We start from the raw sequence: 23452 nt of genomic DNA on the forward strand, positions 1-23452 counted from the left end.
TACTGCCCTATTATCTGCCAACACTGAACTCTCAATCTCCACATAAAGGTGTCAGCCGGAGTCATCCACCCAGTTATGGAGCCATCAACGAGGCGTCCCGGGCAGAACGGGGAAAGATCTCGGCTTTTTGTTAAGCAGCCGCTGTTCGGGGCGTCCTTACTTTGGTTTCAGATCATAACTTTTTTTTTCCCCAGGGATATTTTATGTAAATTGCAATATTTTCCAAAATTCGTGGTGATCTTCCATTGCACTTTTCAGCCGACTCTTAGCACCTGCTATATAAAGACTTGCCTCAATGGTCATCTCTCCATAGGATAACTAAATTATTATTATTCTTACTGAGTTATCCTAGGGAGATATTACCATAAAGATAAATAATAATAATAAAAAGATTAATATAAATAATAAAATATTATCTTATTTTAATATTTTTATTTTATCTTTATGGTCATTTCTCCATAGAATAATAATAATAAATACTAATAATGTTATTTCAATAATTTAATAATAATGGAATAATAATATTAACAATAATGAAAATAATAAATTCATTATTATTATTATTATTTATTTTATCTTTATGGTTATCTCTCCCTAGGATAACATAATGTTATCCTAGTGCTAAAATGATGATGAAAATTTAAATAAATAATAAAATATAATGAGATGTATTATTTTAAAAACAGTATTAATAAAAAATGATGGCGATAAAAATAAAAAATATTATCATTTATTTCTCCCCCCCATAGACTTTTCTGTAGAAGGGCTTGCTTTTTATGTGTTTTCATCAACAGCATTCATTTTGACATATAATGTACTGAAAATTGGGAGGGGGGTGGAGTGCGGTGAAATGATGAAAAGAAACCAAACAAATGCAATTCCGCCATTGTTATTGGGGGCTGAGGGGATGGTGTTTGTTTTACAGTGTTCATGCTGCCTGAAAAATGACCTGGTAACTTCATTCTATGTCCGTACTATTATGGCGATTAACAAACTTGCCTAGTATGTGTGTTTTTTTTTTTTTTTTCTTTTTTTTTTTTTTTTTAAATACTAAAAATATTTGGATACTGTCATGAGCTTTTGAAACCCATAGGCTTCTCATTTTTCCATCAATAGGGCCTGTATTTTTGCTCGCGGAGCTATAGTTGTCCGTGGTAGCACTTTGATATACATAGGATGCTGGGGAGCGACCGAAATTTTGCCAAATTATATATTTTTTGTTATATAAAAAAGGGGTGGTTTTAACTTTTTTTTTTTTTTTTTCTTTTTAATCTTCCTAAGGGACTTGAATTGTGTTTATACTCTAAAGTATAGTAAAAGATACCGGTACTTACTTCTATGAAGCCAATTCAAAGGAGATATCACAACGGTGGCGACAGGGGGGCTTCTTATTGCAGTGGCATCCCATTGACTCCCTGCAGTCTTGTCGCGGGGAGGCTGGTGGACGCTGAAATGATTGCACCACACAATCGGGCTATTTAATAAATTCCACTGTTGGTGATTGATAGCGGTGTTTATATTAGTTAGGCGGCAGCGATCGGAGCTCGCTCTAGTTGCTGCTTCTTAGGGATGTCTATGGATTACATTGTAGTCAACTGATCCTATAGTTATCAGATGGTATTGTGTGAAAAATAACGCAACTTGATTTTTTCCATAGAATCTCTAAGCTTGTGTTTTATGGAAGCATGTATTGAGGTTTTTGCACTATTTCTTTATATTTCTGACACTTAATATATAATGTGTTTTCTTGTCCCTCCCCGTCCCCTTTCCCCATTAGCAGCCCAGCTAAATTCTGCCTTCCACTCGGCCTCCTCCGTCTGGTCAACAAGCAAATCAACTGGCATCTAGTGCTAACGAGGTAAGCACTGAGCCGGGTTCCTTGCCCTTAGACCGGTGTCGCACTCCATACTTGTCACACGATGCACGGACTGGCTGTACCTAAACTCTGTATCTTCATATGTTCCTGTGAGGCTTTTGGGTCAGGAGACCACCGGTCGGTATGTGCATTGGGGTCTGTACTCGGCCTGCAAAATAGATGTGCCGCTGTGGTTTTATCATATACTCTTCCGCTCTTTCAATTGTCTATGGATATGTCAGAGATAGCGAGTACAGAGCTCTCCTGCAGTCCCCTAGAGAATGAATTCAGTGGAGGTGAGCATACCCGACCTCTGCTCCATCTATAAGGCTCAACAAAGCCTCGTATAGATTGTGGGGGACAAGACTTTAAAAAGGTTGTTCTGTCTTTTGATAAAAGCCTGCAATCGCGTTATGACTACTGAATCCTTACAGCGTGTGTAGTGCACGCTGTCAGGATTCTCCAGTATTGCCAGCGAGAACTGCCGGTCATGTGACACCCCCCCCCCCCCCCCCCAAGTATGTGATTTGCAATATGCGTCTGGTCACATTCAGACTAGACTTTCTTGTCCTTTCTCAATTCACTTGTATTGAGTGAGGCTGAGCATGTCTAGTCGTCACTTGACCGCGTGTATGCAAATCGTGCACTTGTGGTCACATGACCACCCTCAACACCGGCGAATCCCAACAGCGTACGGTGCGCGAGCTGTAAGGACTCAGAAGTCTGCAGTCAACTAGAGTGACACCAGAAAATTTGACAACCACCTTGGATCAAAGTTTTTTTTTTTAAATTTAGGAGCCACATCTCTTAGACACAGTAGAGTGAAGAAAGCCTCCAGCTGTGGAGAACCCTAAACATCCATGCATTTGATGGACAGCCCATTCATTTACATGAGAAGAATGTAATACTTTATTTGTCCTGTGGTGGCGCTATCAGGATATTGCTGCAGAATCAGTCCACAAATAACAGCATAAATGCTGCTGTGTCTAATGGGTGAGAAGATTCATGAGTTATGCCGGAGAGAGAAAGTTGCATGAGACTTAATAACTTTACGCGCATTGACCATTTCAGTGCATTTTAAATTGAGTTTTTTTTTTTTTTTTTTTTTCTTTTCCCACAGTAATGGAAAACTATTGGCCGCCGTTCAGGACCAGTGCATTGAAATCAGGTGAGTTGAGATTACATAATGTGACAAATAGTATTTTAGCTTATTATACAAGCGATCTCCAGTTCACATACCTGAAAAAAACTAACGAAAAATCAAATTTAAAAAATATATATATTTTTTATATTTTTTAAGTTTTAATTTACTCCTCTTTTCCCCAAGCGTAAATGGCAAAATTAGAAAAAAATAACCAAATAGGTCAAACTTTTATGTCATGGTCATAAGGTGAACTCAGAAGAAGGGAGCAAAATTTGATAAAACAAAGCAAAAAAACAGCAATTCTGCTGTGTTTTTGGAAGCTGCATTCCCCAAAAAAATGCAATAAAATGTGAATAAAATGTAATATAAATCTCCCCCAAAAACACTATCTATAAAAACTAATAAAATAAATAAATGTGGAGTAACACAGTGCTTAAGTTATTACAATTCATTATGTAGATAGATAAGGAGTGACCCAGAAAAATACAGAATAAATAATCAGATAAGGTCCTATCATCCTTATTTCTGATCCGAAGTGCTTGATATCCCAATCACTAAATATAATAGTCGCAAAAAGTGCAAAATAATACAGGAGATGAAACCATATACACCATAAAATAAAGTGCCGGGGCACAATTAATAAAATATAGATTTCAATTCATAATAAGTGATGGAATGCTAAGCATAAATAACCTAAAAACAACATACAAAAATAAAGGGTCACATCAGTAAAAGAATAATAAAGAGCTACAGACCCATATCGCCCTCCAATATACGTTTCGCAGTGCTTCCTCAGGGAGTGGTGAGTAGGGGGAACAGACGGGTATAATTAGGGTGGAGCAATTACTATAATGAGGTTGAAATGTGAACAAAACGCTAAAAAAACAACAGACCACAACAAAACTAAAAATGACAGCTCATCCCTTGAAGAAAAAAATCTTTTAAGTTCCAAAATTATTGGTGTTGAGAAAAGGGGAGTGCGCAAATAAAAGTACAAAAGTGAAAAATTGCCCAATCTTTAGGGAGATATATGGATTCAGTGGAAAATCTATAAGCCTGTGCATGACCAGCAGAGCGCTGCGGCTTCCACTGCAGTGTTTTGATCGTTTGGTTGGGGGGTCTCAAGACCGACACCCACTGATCTACAAGACACTTTATGCCTGTTAACTTATTGGCAATCTCCCGCATAGCAGATTCCCTCTCCATTCAGAGATGGGAGGAGAGATTGATGTGCTTTAACCCCGTCACGACCTATGACGTATAGATAAGTCATAGGTCGTGTCCTGGTGTTTGATGCAGGCTCTGGCGCTGAGCCCACATCTTTTTCGGGACATGACAGCTGATCAGATCAGTTATCATGTGCCCCTAAAGCCCCCGTCTCACATAGCGAGATCGCTGCTGTGTCACGGTTTTGGTGACGCAACAGCGACCTCACCAGCGATGTCTCTATGTGTGACCTTTTGCAACGATCAGGCCCCTGCTGTGAGGTCGCTGATCGCTGCAAAGTGTCCTGGACCATTTTTTGGTCGTTGCTCTCCCGCTGGTCAGCACACATCGCTGTGTGTGACCAGCGGGAGCAGCGATCAGGCTGGTAACTATGGTAAACATCGGGTTACTAGGGGCACACGCGCACCTAGTAACCCGCTGTTTATCATGGTTACGAGCCTGCTAAAGTGAGCGGTAACCTCCCGCTCACTGTAGCAGAGTGGTAACCATGATAAACAACGGGTTACTAGGTGCGCGTGTGCCCCTAGTAACCCGATGTTTACCATAGTTACCAGCCTGCTCCTGCTTCAGCAGGCTCGTAACCAGGAGCAGGACATCGTGGAAAGATTCTTTCCACAATGTCGCTGCTCCCCTGATCGCTGGTGAGCCTGCCTGTTTGACAGCTCAATAGCGACGCAGCAACGATCCCTGACAGGTCGTATCGTTGTCGGGATCGTTGCAGCGTTGCTAAGTGTGACGGGGCCTTAACAGCCGAGGGTAAATCAACGATCAACCCGCAGCTGCTAACATGCTAAATGCCGCTGTCCATCTTGGACACCGACATTTAACACAATCGCGCCGGAAGCGTGTCACAAACCCCACCCATTGGCGCCCCTGTCACATGATCGCGGGTCACGATGGGTTGGCATGACAACCGGGGGTCTGCAGAAGACCCCCGTGCTTGTCATTGCAGATCTCCTATGAACGCTGGCTCGTGGCCGATGTTCATAGATGATTTTTTCTAAACATAGGAGGGCTGAGGCTCTGCTATGTGTAACACAGGCGATCGGATGAGCGCAGCTTCTAGTCTCCTAAGGAAACTAATGAAGCATGTGAAAAGGAGAGAAAAAATGTTTCTAATACGAATAAAAAATATATAAAAGTTCAAATCGCTCCTTTTTAAAATAAAACAATAAAAAAATATCAAAAATAGACATTTGGTATCGCAGTGTTAAGAATCGCCGGATCTATCAAAATATAAAAGCAATTAATCCGATCTGTAAACGGCGTAGCGAGAAAAGAACATCAAAACGCCAGAATTACTGTTTTTTGTTTGCAGCATCATTGCAATAATGGCCAATCAAAACATCGTATTTACCCCAAAATAGTATCCATTAAAACATCAGCTCAGCACGCAAAAAATAGGCCCTCACCCCCCAGATCCCGAAAAATGGAGACGCTACATGTCTCAAACATGGCTTTTTTTTTTTTTTTTTTTTTTAATTATACAAACTTGGGATTTTTTTTCCATTATTTAAGTAAAAACAACCTATACATGTTTGGTATCTATGAACTTGTAATGACCTGGAGAATCATAATGGCAGGTCAGTTTTAGCATTTAGAGAACCTGGTAGAAAAAAAATATTTTGGAAGTGCACTTTTTTTTTTTTTTTTTTTTTGCAATTTCACCGCACTTAGATTTTTTTTTGCCTTTTTTCCTGTTCACGATGAGGTAAAATCAATGGTGTCGTTCAAAATTACAACTCGTCCGGCAAAAAACAAGTCCTCAAAGGCTATATTGACGGAAAAATAAAAAAAAAAGTTCTGGCTCTGGGAAGAAGGGGGGCAAAAAACGAAAACGCAAAATCCCGAGGTCATGAAGGGGTGGACATCGAAGAAATGGTTCTGTACAAAGATGTTACCCCCACCCTGCCCCCCACTTCCCAATTATTCCTAGGAAAGCTCCCACATTTCATTCATCCTCTTCCTCCCAGCGCTGACGCTCGCACATCCTGGGTGTGTGTCTGCAAAAATCCATCACTCATCTATAGTTATCAAGATTTAATTTCCCCTTTGTATTCTGTTTCAGGTCTGCAAAAGATGACTTTGGCTCGGTTATAGGAAAATGTCAAGGTGAGTGATTATACAGTATGCACATGCTGCGCGCCATCCTTTCTACTCGGCAGCAAAAGAAAATCATGTAATTTTAAAGGAACAGTCCCAAGCAAAAGTGATATTGTGTCATTCCGGAGTTCACCGTCTTCTCGCGGCCCGTTTCAGGCATGGCACTGTATATAGGTTTTCCCGGGAGTGTTCCTTTTTAATGTAATGCAGTATTTGATCATAACGTCTGTGTATGACAGCAAACCTTTGGCACTACATCTCCCAGCATTCATCAGAGTATGTCCTCTGACTGTAGAGCATGTAGGGAGTTGTAGTTTTACTTCTGCTGGAGATCTGAAAGTTGCTGATCCCAAAATAGGAAATACTAAACAGTAGGAGGTCTTTACCTTGTGGGATTCGTCCTACCCCAACAGAAGGCAATGAAATCTTTTCTACGTCCATAGAATCCTAGAATGTTAGAGTTGGAAGGGACCTCCAGGGTCGTTGTGTCCAACCCCCTGCTCAATGCAGGATTCACTAAATCATCTCAGACAGATGTCTGTCCAGCCTCTGTGTGAAGACTTCCATTGAAGGAGAACTCACCACCTCTTGTGGCCGCCTGTTCCACTTATTGATCACCCTCACTGTCAAAAAGTTTTTTCTAATATCTAATCTGTATCTTCTCCCTTTCAGTTTCATCCCATTGCGTCTCGTGTTTCCATGTGCAAATGAGAATAAGGATGATCCCTCTACACTGTGACAGCCCTTGAGATATTTGTAGACCGCTATTAAGACTCCTCTCAGTCTTCTCTTTTGCAAGCTAAACATTCCCAGATCCTCTAACAGTTCCTCGTAGGACATAGTTTACAGTCCACTCACCATCCTGGTTGCTCTTCTCTAAACTGGCTCCCGTTTTTTGATGTCTTTTTTTTAAAGTGGTGCACGGAACACTGGACACAGTATTCCAGATGAAGTCTGACCAAGGAGGCGTAGAGGGGGATAATTACTTCACCTGATCTAGACTCCTAATACATCCCAGAACTGTGTTTATCTTTTTTTGCTGCTGCATCACACTGTTGACTCATGTGCAGTCTGTGATCTATTAGTATACCCAAGTCTTTTTCACACGTGCTGTTGCTTAGTTCTATTCCTCCCATTCTGTAGATGTGATTTTTGTTTCTTTATTGCTTCATTGGGGGACACAGGACCATGGGTGTATGCTGTTGTCGCTAGGAGGTTGACACTAGGCAAAAAAAGAAATAGCTCCTCCTCCGCAGTATACATCCGCCTACAGGCACCAAGCTCACCAGTTTAAGCTTAGTGTCTGTAGGAGGTAGACCTAGATCCTACTGATTCAACCCTGTTGTGTTTTATTAATGTTTGTTCTTTATTTTTCAGATACAGCTCTTCAGGGTTAACAGGGAACACTGCATCCCCTGTTATCCCCATTCTCAAGCGACCGAGAGAGCAGTGTGGCATTTCCCACATCGCCCACTCTCTGACCCGCTGGGCAGGACCTATCCCCTGTCACTTTCAGGTGTCTCAGGGTGATTCTCGGTGGCCAGTCCTTGCCTATTCCCCAGCCCCCTCCTCGGAGCGGCCTGGGAGGGAGACGGTGGTCACTACGGTGACCTTCCCCCAGATTCTGGGGTTGACACCGTCTCCTGCACTGTCCAGGAGCGGTCAGTGAGGGAAGGAGAGGGCCAGGATCCCTCCCCTATCCACGGAGGACCTCCTGTGTCCATCCTCAGAGGGAAAGAGGAAGAAGAGTCATTGGGACCTTATACAAAGGTACAATCCCTCCCTGCTGCCTCCTCAGCCCCAGGTCCATCAGCTCTCATGGCTATGGCACAGAGTTGCCTGCATGCGGGCCCCGTAAATCCGGGAATATTAATGGGGGCATCACATTTCCCCGCCGACGCTCACTTACAGCAGCGCTTGGCCACGCCCCCTCTCCTCGCAGGACATCAGGATGCGTACTCTTCATCGGCACAGCATGGCATCCCCCTTAGCATGGCGTCCCCCACAGCCCCCCCCCCTTTCTCTGTCCTTTTTTGCGCGGCATACCTGCCCGCGCTTTCTCTGTCGGGAGGCGGCTCGGGGCGGGTATACGCCCCTCCCAGAAACCGGCCAATCAGGACCGAGAAGCAATATGACGCTTCCGTCATGCCCGCTTTTATCCCGGGGGCCTATCAGTGGCCGAGTTCTTAAGCCCGCCCCCATCCCTTCTGCCGATCGGAGCTTTGGCTCCCCTAGCTCGCTCAGGGCAGCACGCTCTGCTCCTGCTCCGACCCTCTACGCTGCTCTCTGTTCTGACTCCGGCAGCATCATTCTGTCTGACTGCCTCATCACCGCAGCCCTGCTCCTGTCTCCACGGCTCCGGACTTTCTGACAGGGGATACGGGACCGTGCCCATTCCAGACCAGGTAGACCCTACTGTGGCACCTCCACACACCACAGGCTCCCTCCTCTGCAGTATTCCTGGTTAGGCACATATGCCCAAACCCAGGGAGCTTTCTGTCCGTCCCACTCACACAGTCACATACTACGCCTGTGCTCTTTGCAGTACCAAGTGGCCCACGGGTCTGACAACGGCTTTCTGCTCGACCTGCAAGCCTCCCACCATGCTGGCACCCCAAGACCCCCCTGCCGCTCAGGACGAGGTAACTCCCCCTCCTCCGGAGTGGGCTGTTGCTATGTCCCAGTCTGTCTCTGACCTCACCAAGGTATCTCAATCTTTGGTGCAGGTCCTAGAATGTTTGCCCATGCTATCCACAGCCACCAGTGCTCCGAACGTTCCCACGGACGATTCACAGGCACCCCTGCCCGCTCCTCCTAAGGGCAGCCCGAGGGCGCGTTCTCAGAAACGGACTCACGCAAGCTCGCTCTCCAGACTCCAAATTGCTCCCTGCATCTCACACCTCTTCCCCAGAGGTCGCTCCGGGATCTGACACGGCATCAGATTCTGACTCTGGATCTGATACGGACCAATATTCTAGAGTCCAGGACATGGTTGACAGCCTTATATCGGCCGTCATTCAGACTCTGCATGTTAAAGAGGACGAGAGCCCTTGTCAGGACTTCTCCTTTTCCTTCAAGAGAATCAAGCGCCCGGCCCGCACCTTTTCTAACCTTTCAGAATTTGATGGTGTCTTTCAGAAACAATGGGAGCATCCAGAGAAGCGCTTCACTGGAAAGAAACAGTTAGACATGCTATACTCATTTAACCATTACCTCGTCAGCAAATGGACGGTGTCCCCTTCTGTCGATCCTCCTGTCTCTCGTCTCTCAGCTAAGACGGTACTGTCCCTTCCAGACGGTTCTTCCCTCAAGGACACTACGGATAGACAGGTTGAGGCCTTGGGTCAAACAGCTTAGGCAGGGCATCCTCACGGGGGCTCACCCAGACGATCTGGCTGACCTAGTGGATCAGATCGCCCACACAGGGAAATATCTGCTCACGGTGTCCCTTGACGCCGCTACCTGTTCAGCCCGCGTCTCCAGCAATATCATCGCTATACGTAGGATTCTTTGGCTGAAGGCTTGGAACGCCGACCCGGCCTCCAAGAAATCACTAACGAATCTCCCTTTTCAGGGCTCCAGACTGTTTGTGTCTAAATTAGACCAGATCATCTCTGATGCCACTGGGGGCAAGAGCACTTCCCTTCCTCAGCCGAGACCTAATCGCCCTTTTCTCATGAAACGTTCCCTTCAGTTTCGGTCTTTTCGTCGGTTCACTCAACCAGGACCCTCCTCTCAACAGGACCGTACCCCAGCACAGCAAGACAAACGTAAACCTACCTTTAGGCCCACTCCCAACTGGCGCGCAAAAGGTCGCTCTTCCAAGCCCTCTGGATCCCGATCACGATCCAACCGATTTTCCTCAGCATGACCGGTCACTCCCACCTGGGATTTCTCCCAGGGTGGCCGGCCGTCTACTTCTGTTCCGAGACCCTTGGGTCTTGGCAATAGAGGATGCCTGGGTCAAGGAGATAGTGTCCTCAGGCTACAAGATCGAGTTCAAAGCCATACCAGAAACACGATTTCTCAGATCCCGCCACCCTCATCCATCTCTACCTCCCGGTTTCCTTCAGGCCATTGCCTCACTTCTGCGCTCAGGAGTTATAGTTCCAGTCCCCCTTCAAGAAAGTTGTTCAGGTTTCTACTCCAATCTTTTCATCGTTCCAAAAAAGGACGGCTCTTTACGTCCGATCCTAGACCTCAAACAACTAAACCGACAGATACGCGTACGGCATTTCCGAATGGAGTCCCTCAGGTCGGTAATCGCCTCGATGGAGGCCGGGGAATGTCTATGTTCAGTGGACATTCAGGATGCGTATCTTCATATCCCAATCTGCGCACCACATCAGAAGTTCCTTCGATTTGCCTTCCAGAACGCACATTACCAGTTCACTTCTCTCCCCTTCGGGCTTGCCTCCGCCTTGAGGGTTTTCACAAAGGTAATGGCGACGGTCATGGCCATTCTACGAGCCAGGGGGATTGTAATTATTCCCTATCTCGACGACCTAATGATCAAGGGTCCCATGTTCAGGGACTGTCTCCACAGTCTCCAGATCACCCTGAACATGCTCTCTCGGTTGGGCTGGCTGATCAAAACACACAAATCCTCCCTGGTCCCATCTCAGTGCTTAACCTTTCTATGGATGCAGTTCGACACGACCCATGCCCGGGTCCTTCTCCCGAGGGAGAAGATAATCTCTCTCCGTTGGGGGATTCACCTTCTCTCCGACCCAAGTCCACGCCGTCTTCGCCTGTGCATGAGTGTCTTGGGAAAAATGGTGGCAGCTATGGAAGCAGTCCCGTTTGCCCAGTTCCATACCCGGCCTCTTCAACTGGCCCTTCTGTCGGCATGGGACAAGAACCCGTCGTCTCTAGATCGACGCATCAGGTTACCTCTTCATGTGAGAAGGCCATTAATATGGTGGACTCGTCCGTCTTCCTTCAGACCTAGGTCATTCCTACCGCTTTGCTGGCAGGTGGTCACTACCGTTGCCAGCCTCATCGGTTGGAGGGCAGTCTTCCTCCACCACACGGCGCAGAGCCGTCGGAGTCCCCACGAAGTCTCCCTACCGATCAATATATTGGAGTTAAGGGCAATCTACCTGGCGTTGCATCACTGGCAGGACATTCTTGTAGGGTTTCCAGTCCGCGTACAATTGGACAACGCCACGGCGGTGGCGTACATAAACTGTCAGGGAGGAACGCGCAGCAAGTCAGTCTTGAAAGAGGTGACGAGTGCTAGTTTGGGCCGAGAACACTGTTCCGGCAATCTCTGCAGTCCACATTCCGGGGGTCGACAATTGGGCGGCCGACTTCCTCAGCCGGCAGGGCCTTGCCTCAGGAGGATGGTCTCTCCATTCCGAGGTGTTCCATCAGATTTGCTTACGATGGGGCACGCCGGACGTCGACCTCATGGCGTCTCGGTTAAACCACAAAGTTCCATCCTTCGTAGCCCGGTCCCGCGATCCTCTTGCGATCGCTCAAGACGTGCTAGTCATTTCATGGTCTCAGTTCCAGCTGCCCTATCTTTTTCCCCCTCTACCATTGATACCTCGGGTCGTCAAAAAGATCAAGACAGAAGGAGTACCGGTGATTCTAGTAGTCCCGGATTGGCCCAGACGCATCTGGTACGCAGATCTAGTAAGCCTGCTCGTCGACTACCCCTGGAGACTACCGGACCTTCCGGACCTCCTCTCTCAGGGGCCTATTCTTCATCAGCGTTCTCGTTCTCTGAATTTAATGGCATGGCCGTTGAGGCCGCAGTGCTGAAGAAGTCTGGTTTTGCGGACAACTTCATCCAGATCCTAATTAGTGCCCGGAAACCCGCAACCTCGCGCATATACCACAGAACCTGGAGAGCCTTTTTTCGTCACTGCGAGAATGATCAGCTAGCTCCCATGTCCTTTTTGCTACCGGTCATTTTGGCTTTTCTTCAGTCCGGCCTGGAAGCGGGACTCTCTCTAAGCACTCTTAAAAAGGCCAGGTTTTGGCCTTGTCCATTCTATTCCAATTTAACTTGGCTTTCCGTGCTCAGGTCAAGATGTTTCTGCAAGGGGTGGCTCACCTGGCGCTGCCTTATCGCCCCCCAGAGGATCCATAGGACCTTAATATGGTCCTGAGCGTCCTTCAACAGCCCCCTTGTGAACCCATTCAGGACATCTCAGCCTCTCTTCTCTCCTGGAAGGTGGCTTTTCTGGTGGCTGTTACCTCTATTAGGAGGGTTGCAGAGCTCGCAGTCCTCTCTTGTCGGTCGCCTTTTCTGGTTTTCCATCAAGACAAGGTAGTGCTCAGGCCAGTGCCGCCTTTTTTGCCAAAAGTAGTCTCATCTTACAACATCAATGAGGACATTGTTTTGCCTTCCTTCTGCCCGGCGCCAGTGCACCCTCGGGAGAAATCCCTGCACAAACTGGATCTGGTCAGAGCTTTACGTGTGTACCTGTCTAGAACGGCTTCCCTTCGACGTTCGGACGCCCAGTTTGTCATCCCCGAGGGGCGTCGCAAGGGTCTTCCTGCTTCCAAGTCAACCATCGCCTGTTGGATACGTTTGACCCTTTTGGAGGCACATCGCATCTCGGACAAATCTCCTCCTCCGGGGGTAAGAGCTCACTCCACCCGGGCGGTGGGGGCCTCTTGGGCTGTTCGCCATCAGGCTTCAGCTTCTTAGATCTGTAAGGCCGCCACATGGTCTTCTCTCCACACCTTTTCAAGGTTTTACAAAGTCCACACTTATTCATCGGCTGATGCCAGTCTTGGACGGAAGGTTCTGCAGGCAGCGGTTGCCTGCAGTCAGAACTAGTCTGTGGTTATCTCTTGTTCTCCCACCCTAGGGACTGCTTTTGGACGTCCCATGGTCCTGTGTCCCCCAATGAAGCGATAAGAGGGATTTTTGGTACTCACCGTAAAATCTTTCTTGGAGCCTTCATTGGGGGACACGGCACCCTCCCTGATTTTGAGCATAGGTACAGTTGGCCCGGTTGGCCATCTAATTTAATTTTCACGGTTGTGCCCTGTTGGGCGTTGCATAGTTAATTGTTTTATGTTCCTCCTACTGCTTTAGCCACTAACTGGTGAGCATGGTGCCTGTAGGCGGGTGTATACTGCGAAGGAGGAGCTATTTCTTTTTTTGCCTAGTGTCAACCTCCCAGCGACAACAGCATACACCCATGGTCCTGTGTCCCCCAATGAAGGCTCCAAGAAAGAGATTTTACGATGGGTACCAAAAATCCCTCTTTTTCTTGCCCAGATGTAGAATCTTGCATTTCTCCCTGTTAAATATAATTCTATTAGTCACTGCCCATTGTTCAAGCTTATCTAGATCCTTCTGATGATCTATGATGGACTGGGTGAGGGCTAGAATTGGACAGAAAGAATCACAGGACCCTGTTCCAGCGGCCACATGTGTAGTCCATGGCTGACACTCCAGGGCGCTGCAAACCTTCTCCTACGTGCCAGCGTCACCCTGTGACACATGAAGTTGTGCTGGGCCTATCAATCAGAAGCGGGGCTGGAGATGCTGGCAGGTAGGAGAAGGATCGCAAGGCCTTGGTCTGGTGTGACGGTCAGGGACTACGAGGTGCACAATTCCTGCCGATCGAGAACTCAACCCTACAGGTTTCTGTATTTGTGAAGTCTGAAGTACCAAGTAAGGTATACTGTAAGAGGAAGCTCAGTGAAGTGTAAACATGAATCCTCTAAAACTACATTTTATTAGACAATATTAAAAACACCAAAAAAAACCATTGTGATAGAGAAGATCTATTTCTGTCACTTATCTTGACTGGACAAAAAACAGTAAAAACCAACGTCCCTATGGTATTTGATTAGGCCCAATCAGGCACCGATAATATATAATGTACTTAACTCGCCCTAATAAAAGCCCAATGCATTCCTCCCTGTCGTGTGGTTTGGCACCCTATAGCAGTGATTTTGGTGCCCCCTTTCCTCGGGGGCTGTCCCTTACTTGCCCTGTTTTGCCCTATGATGGTGAGATAAACACACAAATAGATGACTGCCTGTTCTAGTACATCATAAGTACTGCTCTAATACAGAAATAGATGAATAAGTCAATGCATAATAATAGAGCTAATATCATAAGTCTGGGGATTGCCTAATCCCCAATCCCCCAAGGCAATCCACAGAAGTACAAGGTGCTCAGTGCTCAGAGACATGGCCGAGGTGAGGAGGCTGAACCCGACCACCACTGAGCAAGACACAGAAGTACAAGGTGCTCAGGCATGACCGAGGTGAGGATGCTGAACCCGACCACCACTGAGCAAGACACAGAAGTACAAGGTGCTCAGGCATGACCGAGGTGAGGATGCTGAGCCCAACCACCACTGAGCAAGACATAGAAGTACAAGGTGCTCAGGCATGACCGAGGTGAGGATGCTGAGCCCAACCACCACTGAGCAAGACATAGAAGTACAAGGTGCTCAGAGACATGACCGAGGTGAGGAGGCTGAGCCCGACCACCACTGAGCATGACACAGAAGTACAAGGTGCTCAGAGACATGATCGAGGTGAGGATGCTGAGCCCAACCACCACTGAGCAAGACACAGAAGAACAAGGTGCTCAGTGCTCAGAGACATGACAGAGGTGAGGATGCTGAGCCCAACCACCACTGAGCAAGACACAGAAGAACAAGGTGCTCAGTGCTCAGAAACATGACCGAGGTGAGGAGGCTGAGCCAAACCACCACTGAGCAAGACACAGAAGTACAAGGTGCTCAGAGACATGACCGACGTGAGGATGCTGAGCCCAACCACCACTGAGCAAGACACAGAAGAACAAGGTGCTCAGTGCTCAGAGACATGACCGAGGTGAGGAGGCTGAAACTGACCACCACTGAGCAAGACACAGAAGTACAAGGTGTTCAGTGCTCAGAGACATGATCGAGGTGAGGAGGCCGAGCCCAACCACCACTGAGCAAGACACAGAAGTACAAGGTGCTCAGTGCTCAGAGACATGGCCGAGGTGAGGATGCTGAGCCCAACCACCACTGAGCAAGACACAGAAGAACAAGGTGCTCAGAAACATGACCGAGGTGAGGATGCTGAGCCCAACCACCACTGAGCAAGACACAGAAGTAAAAGGTGCTCAGAGACATGACCGAGGTGAGGATGCTAAGCCCAACCACCACTGAGCAAGACACAGAAGTAAAAGGTGCTCAGAGACATGACCGAGGTGAGGAGGCTGAGCCCGACCACCACTGAGCAAGACATAGAAGTACAAGGTGCTCAGAGACATGACCGAGGTAAGGAGGCTGAGCCCGACCACCACTGAGCAAGACACAGAAGCACAAGGTGTTCAGAGACGAGACACGGCCGAGGTAAGGAGGCTGAAACCGACCACCACTGAGCAAGACACAGAAGTACAAGGTGTTCAGTGCTCAGAGACATGATCGAGGTGAGGAGGCCGAGCCCAACCACCACTGAGCAAGACACAGAAGTGGAAATGTCAAGACTGGGCCAGGAAATATCTGAAGACAGATTTATCAAAGGTTTTATGGACTAATGAGATGAGAATGACTCTTGATGGACCAGATGGATTGGCCCATGGCTGGATCCGTGACGGGCACAGACCTCCACTGCAGCTCTGATGCCAGGAAGATGTGGGGTACTACTATGGGCTGGGATTATTGAAGATGAGCTAGTTGGACCTTTTTGGGTTGAAGATGGATTCAAAATCAACTCCCAAATCTACTGCCAGTTTTCAGAAGACACTTTCTTCCAGCAGAGGTACAGGAAAAAGTCTGCATCTTGCGAGAAAACCCTGATTGTTGTGTGGGACAATGCTCCACCGCAGCATCGAGGTCTCCTCTGCTCGGCTGCGAGTTAAGGCCTTAAAGATGAAAGAATAATGACCCGGCCCCTTCCTCACTGGACCTGAACCCTATTGAGAACTTGTGGGCCTTTCTTAAAAGGGAAATTTATGGTGAAGGAAAACAGTCACCTCTCTGATCAGTGACTGGGGAGGAGGTTGGTGCTACCCGAAAAGTTCATCAAGGCTGTGTGCCCACGTAGCATTTTTCAAGCGTATATGCTGCGGAATTTCCGCAGCGTAAACGCTTGAAAAACGCATGTATATCCGCACCCCATGGTCCCCAATGGGATTCCGCAAGTTCTATGCACATGATGCGGATTTTTCCGCAGCGTTTATGCCGCGTTCAAAAATCCGCAGCATGTCATTTAATTTTGCGTTTCCGCAAGCGGAATTGCCTTTGTCCAATGCATAAAAAACGCAAGGCAATTCCGCATGTGGAAAACGCGCGAAAAATGCGCGATAAACGCGTGCGGAATTCCGCATGCGTTTTTCCGGGAGAGGACTTGCATTTATGCAGCAGAAATTTTCTGCTTCATAAATGCAACGTGGGCACATAGCCTAAGAGATGAAGAAACTCCGACTCCATGGATGGAACTTATGGCTAGTATTGAGAAGAAGGGCGCTATATTACTATATTGGTCACTGATATTTTTTATGGAAATATCAGAAATGTACTTTTTGAATTGTTTGGTTATTCTTACTGTAACATGAAATAAACAATTGATGAAAATTTTACATTTTTTTTTTATTTTGTTGCATAATTCTGCACACTAATAGTCACCCAATAATTCTTCAAATAGATATTCTCCTAAGAAAGTCAAAACCTCACTTTTACCTTCTTAAATATTCAGGTTCATTAACATTTTGGACTAATCAGCAGCACTGGAGTTGATCAATAATGAAATAATAATCAAAAATACAAATTGCTTCATAAAGGTGCACAGTGTAGTAGAAAAGTGGTACAAGTTTAATAAAAATTCTGTTTTTTTTTTTTTTTTTTTTTGTAGTTCCTAAAGACCCGAACCCCCAGTGGAGACGCGTGGCGTGGAGTCATGACTGCACCTTGGTGGCTTATGCCGAGAGCACTGGGACCGTTCGGCTGTTTGATCTCATGGGCAGCGAACTTTTCGTCATCCCTCCGGTACATGAATCGTTATAATTGATTTTAGCACAACACTTATTGGCATTGGGGTAGACATCTGAAAAAAAAAATATTCATGATCAAGGGATGGTAACTGCACAAACAGCGGATCCTCGGTGTCTGATCCCTGCCGGAGTACGAGATGTGGCCAGGCTTCGTTTATGGGAGATGGAAAACAGAAGATGAAAGCGGAGCTCCTGTCTTTCAAGGCTTAGAACAGAAAGTTTTACCTTTTTAGTTATTTTTTTTTTTATTTCTTTTGCCTGAAGTAAAAGACAGTCTTTGGAGGGTTGTTTTTATTATCGAGAGGGTTTATTTGTAAAAATGCTGGCTATTTATGTATACCTGGATGGACATCTGCCTTGCTGTGTTTTGACATGTCCAGATGTGGTGAGATTAGTTAATAATTGGGTGTTCCTGTCATGTTTCCTATCAAACATGGTTAAAAACAAGAAAAATACACTGAAAAACATATATATTGGGGGTATCAGACAAGCTTCCATATGATAAAATATACAACCCCTGGCAAAAATTATGGAATCACCGGGCTCAGAGGATGTTCATTCAGTTGTTTAATGTTGTTGAAAAAAATCAGATCACAGACACGGCACAAAACGAAAGTCATTTCAAATGGCAACTTTAGGGCTTTAAGAAACACTAAAAGAAATCAAGATAAATGTGGTACTCAGTAAGGTTAATTTTTTTTTTTTCAGACCAAGCCGAGGGAAAAAATTATGGAATCATTCAATTCTGAGGGAAAAATTATGGAATCATGAAAAACAAACACACAAAAGAACACTGAAATACATCACTAGTATTTTGTTGCACCACCTCTGGCTTTAATAACAGCTTGCAGTCTCTGAGGCATGGACTTAATGAGTGACAAACAGTACTCTTCATCAATCTGGCTCCAACTTGCGGTTGCCAGATCAGCTTTGCAGGTTGGAGCCTTGTCATGGACCATTTTCTTCAACTTCCACCAAAGATTTTCAATTGGATTGAGATCCGGACTATTTGCAGGCCATGACATTGACCTTATGTGTCTTCTTTCAAGGAATGTTTTCACAGTTTTTGCTCTATGACAGGATGCATTATCATCTTGAAAAATGATGTCCTCATCCCCAAACATCCTTTCTATTGATGGGATAAGAAAACTGTCCAAAATATCAATGTAAACTTGGGCATTTATTGAAGATGTAATGACAGTCACCTCCCCAGTACCTTTACCTGACATGCAGCCCCATATCATCAATGACTGTGGAAATTTGCATGTTCTCTTCATGCCGTCATCTTTATAAATCTCATTGGAACGGCACCAAACAAAAGTTCCAGCATCATCACCTTGCCCAATGTCTATTCGCAATTCAGCACTGAATATGACTTTCATCCAGTCATCCACAGTCCACGATTGCTTTTCCTTAGCCCATTGTAACCTTGTTTTTTTCTGTTTAGGTGTTAATGATGGCTTATGTTTAGCTTTTCTGTATGTAAATCCCATTTCCTTTAGGCGGTTTCTTACAGTTCGGTCACAGACATTGACTCCAGTTTCCTCCCATTCGTTCCTCATTTGTTTTGCTGTGCATTTCCTGTTTTGGAGACATATTGCTTTAAGTTTCCGGTCTTGACTCTTTGATGTCTTCCTTGGTCTACCAGTATATTTTCCTTTAACAACCTTCCCATGTTTGTATTTGGTCCAGATTCAAGACACAGCGGACTGTGAACAACCAACATCTTTTGCAACATTGGGTGATGATTTACCTTCTTTTAAGAGTTTGATAATCCTCTCCTTTGTTTCAATTGACATCTCTTGTGTTGGAGCCATGATTCATGTCAGTCCACTTGGTGCAACAGCTCTCCAAGGTGTGATCACTCCTTTTTAGATGCAGACTAACGAGCAGATCTAATTTGATGCAGGTGTTAGTTTTGGAAATGAAAATTTTCAGGGTGATTCCATAATTTTTTCCCTCTGCTTGGTCTGAAAAAAATTACCCTTACTGAGTACCACATTTTTAATCTTGATTTCTTTTAGCGTTTCTTAAAGCCCTAAAGTTGCCATTTGAAATGACTTTAGTTTTGTGCCATGTCTGTGATCTGCTTTTTTTCAACAACATTAAACAACTGAATGAACATCCTCCGAGCCCGGTGATTCCATAATTTTTGCCAGGGGTTGTAGTAGGCAGATACCCTTGTAAAAGACTTGCATTATACCCATCAACCATGTTTCGCAATCAGTATGAACCCTGAAACATGGATCGGCCGCTGGTCTCCTGACCCAAACTCCATAGGCTCATATTGTCTGAGGCTGTTGAGTTCAGGTCCGGAGACATGCGGCTGGTCCATGTATCACGGCCCATGCTCAGACCTCGAAACTTTGAAGTTTGAATCTGGTCTAACAGTAAAGTGCAAAGGCAATAACCATTAGAGAGTACACGAGAGTAGATACCTGCCTCATAGGAAAAAAAAAATGGGCTGAGTAGCTGATGACAAAGTAAGCAGCAACTCAATAGATGTAAAAATACTAAGTGGTTAATTTTACAGGGGGTTCGTCCACCAATTTATACACTTGAAGTACGTTTCGCCAATGGCTTCATCTGGGGTGTTTTGATTTTCAGTTATTTATGGTGCAGAGTACCAATCTAGTGGCACAAAAATAACAAATCAAATCTTTCTAAATTAGTTCACTTGCATATTCCGGTAAAATATTCCCCGGTTTGAAAAAAATATATTTAATTGGACATATTCTGATGACACATTCCCTTTAAGTTAAATTTTTGTTTATTTCAGTGTTTCTTAAGTTACTTCCAACCATGCAGCAACCATTAGGGTGTACACGAAAGTAGATAGTAACTTGAAAACATGCTTGATAGAAAAAAGTAAAAGGCAGGGTAGCCGATGACAGTCACAGTAAGCAACATATAGATGGATGTAAAATTACCACGTAGATTAAAGAGGTTCATCCACTAATGTACACTTGACATGTGTTTCGCCAATGGCTTCATCTGGGGTGGTTGTAAGTCCCAGTTATTAATGGTGCCGGATACCAATCCACTGATACCAGAATAACTTTAAAAATAATCACTGAAATGTCTCTTTCTAAATTATTGCCCTTACATATACCAGTAAAAATATTACCCTGTTTAAAAAAGAAGAAAATTGGTCCTATTCTGATGATGCATTCCCTTTAAGCAAAATTGTGTTGATTTCAGTGGCTGTTTGGTTTCTATGTTGGGTCAGAAAGTTCCACTAGTAAAAATTGCTGAGAAGTGTCAAAGCGTATGTGGGTTGCTTCTAGATTCTGAAATTTGGGACAATTTCCTCGTTTAAAGGGGTTGTCCAGTTAAAACAAGATGTCCGTCCTCAGGACAGGTGATACCTTACTGACAGCTGGGTGTCTCATCTCTGGTACCCACACCGGTTGGCAGATTGGGGCACTTTCATACCTCTTACAAAATGGTACGGCAAGTCAGACGCCCCTCTGCCGCTCCATTTATTCTCTGAGTCTACTGGATAAAAAAGTTGAACGCAGTACTCCATAGCCCTGTAGGAAATGAAAGGCGTGCTGTTCAAGCATTTGCACCGCCGCTCCATTCTAACAGGGGTCAAACTTGCACATTCTGACGATCGATGCAGACCCCCACGATCAATACGTTATTGCCTATCCAGCGGATAAGAGGCGATGAAGGGGTTCCTTGATTAAAACAAGTTTTTTTGAGGTTCTTTTTGAAGAAAAATCAACAACGCCTCAATATCTGATATTTCGCTGGGAAACAGTTTCATGTTCTAGCTCAGCAACTTCTTAGCTTTGCGAAGTGGAAAATAATAGATTTTTGGATTTGTCTGGCTTTAAATACATACGTCTAATGGGAATTGATCTGAAAATAAATCGGCCTGACTCAGGTTGTTTTGTTCTTCCATCTACAGCAGGCCAGCTTCCCCGGGGACCTGAGTTATGCTATTGCTGGCCTGATCTTCCTGGAGTATAAAGCCAGCACACAATGGTCAGCCGAACTGCTGGTCATCAATTATCGGGGGCAGCTGAAGAGCTTTCTAGTGAGGTAGGCTTGTTACATTGTTTTTTTTTTTCCCACTTGTATTTGCCTAATATGTTTACTTTTAGCATCAGTTCAGATATGATATGTTTGATTTTTTTACTGTATAAACTTCTATTTTGGGCATGGCTGACATCTGTCACGCAAGGTGTGGGAAAGACTAAGTGCAACACGAAGGGATAAGGGGAAGGGAGCCCAGACACTAGGGAAAGGGGGAAGTGGAGACCTCCTAGGCTGACCTGATATCATTCTGTCTCCTCTATCGTCCCTATATTGGTTCCTCACTAATAGCCGCACAGGAACCTAAAACCCTGTATCTCCCTAGAGCTAGGCCCTGGCTACGGAAAGGGGTGGGGTGAGCGCTAGTCAGTCCCCCTCTAACAACTAAAGACAACAAGGTAGACCGACACGGGGGGGGAAAGTAACTGATCCGACTTCAGAGAGATGGCACACACGTCCTCTTAGCACCAGAGAGGAAGTAAGAAGTGCACTTGCACCAAGTCTTCACCAGGGGGTCATGTGAATATCACCGGCACTGCCCTAAAGCAGACTGAAGGTATTTAAGCACCCAGGCCAGCTTGTTAATTAAAGTAGAAGGGAGGTGGCCGCAGGGTCCTAGAGTGAGATAGCTTCTAAGAAGGTGTCTGTAATGCCAAACGAAGAGATCTCCTGCAACCAAATGCAGGGCGACTGTTTGCCACATCTGAAACACCCGTGACAACATCCTACTAATCAGATTATCCTGGCAGCTTGTTTTAAAGGGGACCCCTAAAAGGGGGAAGGTCACCGAGAAGTGACCAGTCTTCCTCCTGGCTTGGGATTGGGGTGAGGAACAGACAAGGGCTGGCCATCTCCAATCACCCTGAAGCACTGTGAAGTGACAGGATAAGGTCCTGCCTAGCAGACCCGAGAGTGGACTATGTGGGTGACGCCACACTGTCCTCTCAGTCGCTTGTGTGCGGGGAAACGGGGTGAAAAATTACACCCTGTTACCCTGTGAAGAATCTGAAAGAGAAAGGGCAACAGATGAAAAAAACAAACTGGTGAGCTGAAAAGGAAAAGACAGATCTGAGATCAGATCCAGGTCTGTCTCCTACTGACACTAAGCTAAAACTGACAAGTTTTGTGCCAGTCGGTGGCCGTACACTGCTGAGGAGGAGCCAATTCTTTTATTGCCTAGTGTCCACCTCCTAGCGACTGCAACATACACCCTTGGTTTCCGGTGTCCCCCAATGAGGCGATTAAAGAAAGTAAGCTACCAGTCTTGTGAAATACCTACACAAGCACTTTTTTTTTTTTTTCACAAACTGTGGCTTTTTTTTTTTTTTTTTTTAAACTACTAAAATCAATTAAAAAAATATATAAACACCATACAATGGTTGATATTGGCGTAGTCGTAATGAGTTGGAGAATCGTGGTCAGGTCATTATTACCGCACAATGAAAACTTTAAAACAGACATTATATGGTAAAGTGAAGGGTGTCATTCAAAACTAAAATTTTTCCCGCAAAAACTATTATAGTAAAACTTGCCGTGTACTTTACTGTTGGATAACTAATCAGTATAGGATGCGTCGGCGCTGGGCAGTAAGAACACTGTGGTGTATGTACTCGCTGAGTAATGTATTCTGTTTCTCCAACGTTCTGTATGTTCTTCTCCTCAGTGTTGGGGCCAATCATGGCTATCAGGAGAGCCACAGCTTCAACTTTGGATGTCATTATTCCCAGGGGATCTCCTCCGTCATTTATCTCCCTGTTCACAGGTAGGTCTCACGGACGGATCTTGTATGTTGTCGCTCACTCCCAGGAGTTATTGTCAAATGATCAGATGTCGTCCTAATAATGGACATTTATACAAATCTCCTTCAGTCACCTGTCTTAAGATTTAAGAAAGATAGATATATATATATATAGATAGATAGATAATTTTTTTACTATGCGTCTAAGAGCTATCAGACAAGTAGTTACTGCCCGCCTGCCTGTTGTGTCGATCTCTGCGGGCACGGATCGGGCACAGGCCGCTCTTGCCGGCGAGTCAGCGGCTTCCGCTGAAGTCACATTCAGAGCAGCGGCTTCTCTTCCGCTCTGCTCTGTTGACGGGATGTGACTGC

General features: G+C 45.5%; 1 protein-coding gene across 2 annotated transcripts in view; it reads left to right on the forward strand.

Moving 5' to 3' along the window:
• NBAS (NBAS subunit of NRZ tethering complex) overlaps positions 1–23452 on the forward strand; it is a 760680-nt gene that overhangs the window by 11881 nt on the left and 725347 nt on the right. Inside the window, exons 4-9 of one of the 2 annotated variants that reach the window (XM_073674140.1) lie at positions 1778–1858; positions 2976–3023; positions 6295–6338; positions 17160–17293; positions 21215–21348; positions 23006–23104. In XM_073674140.1, the coding sequence (XP_073530241.1) occupies positions 1778–1858; positions 2976–3023; positions 6295–6338; positions 17160–17293; positions 21215–21348; positions 23006–23104 (540 nt within the window). The remainder of the gene's footprint in view (positions 1–1777; positions 1859–2975; positions 3024–6294; positions 6339–17159; positions 17294–21214; positions 21349–23005; positions 23105–23452) is intronic. The other variant, XM_073674141.1, reaches the window with a different exon arrangement.

The sequence above is a fragment of the Phyllobates terribilis genome, unplaced genomic scaffold (genome assembly GCF_046119375.1).
Source record: "Phyllobates terribilis strain yellow unplaced genomic scaffold, ASM4611937v1 Scaffold_3__8_contigs__length_932513732, whole genome shotgun sequence".
Lineage (NCBI taxonomy): Eukaryota > Metazoa > Chordata > Amphibia > Anura > Dendrobatidae > Phyllobates > Phyllobates terribilis.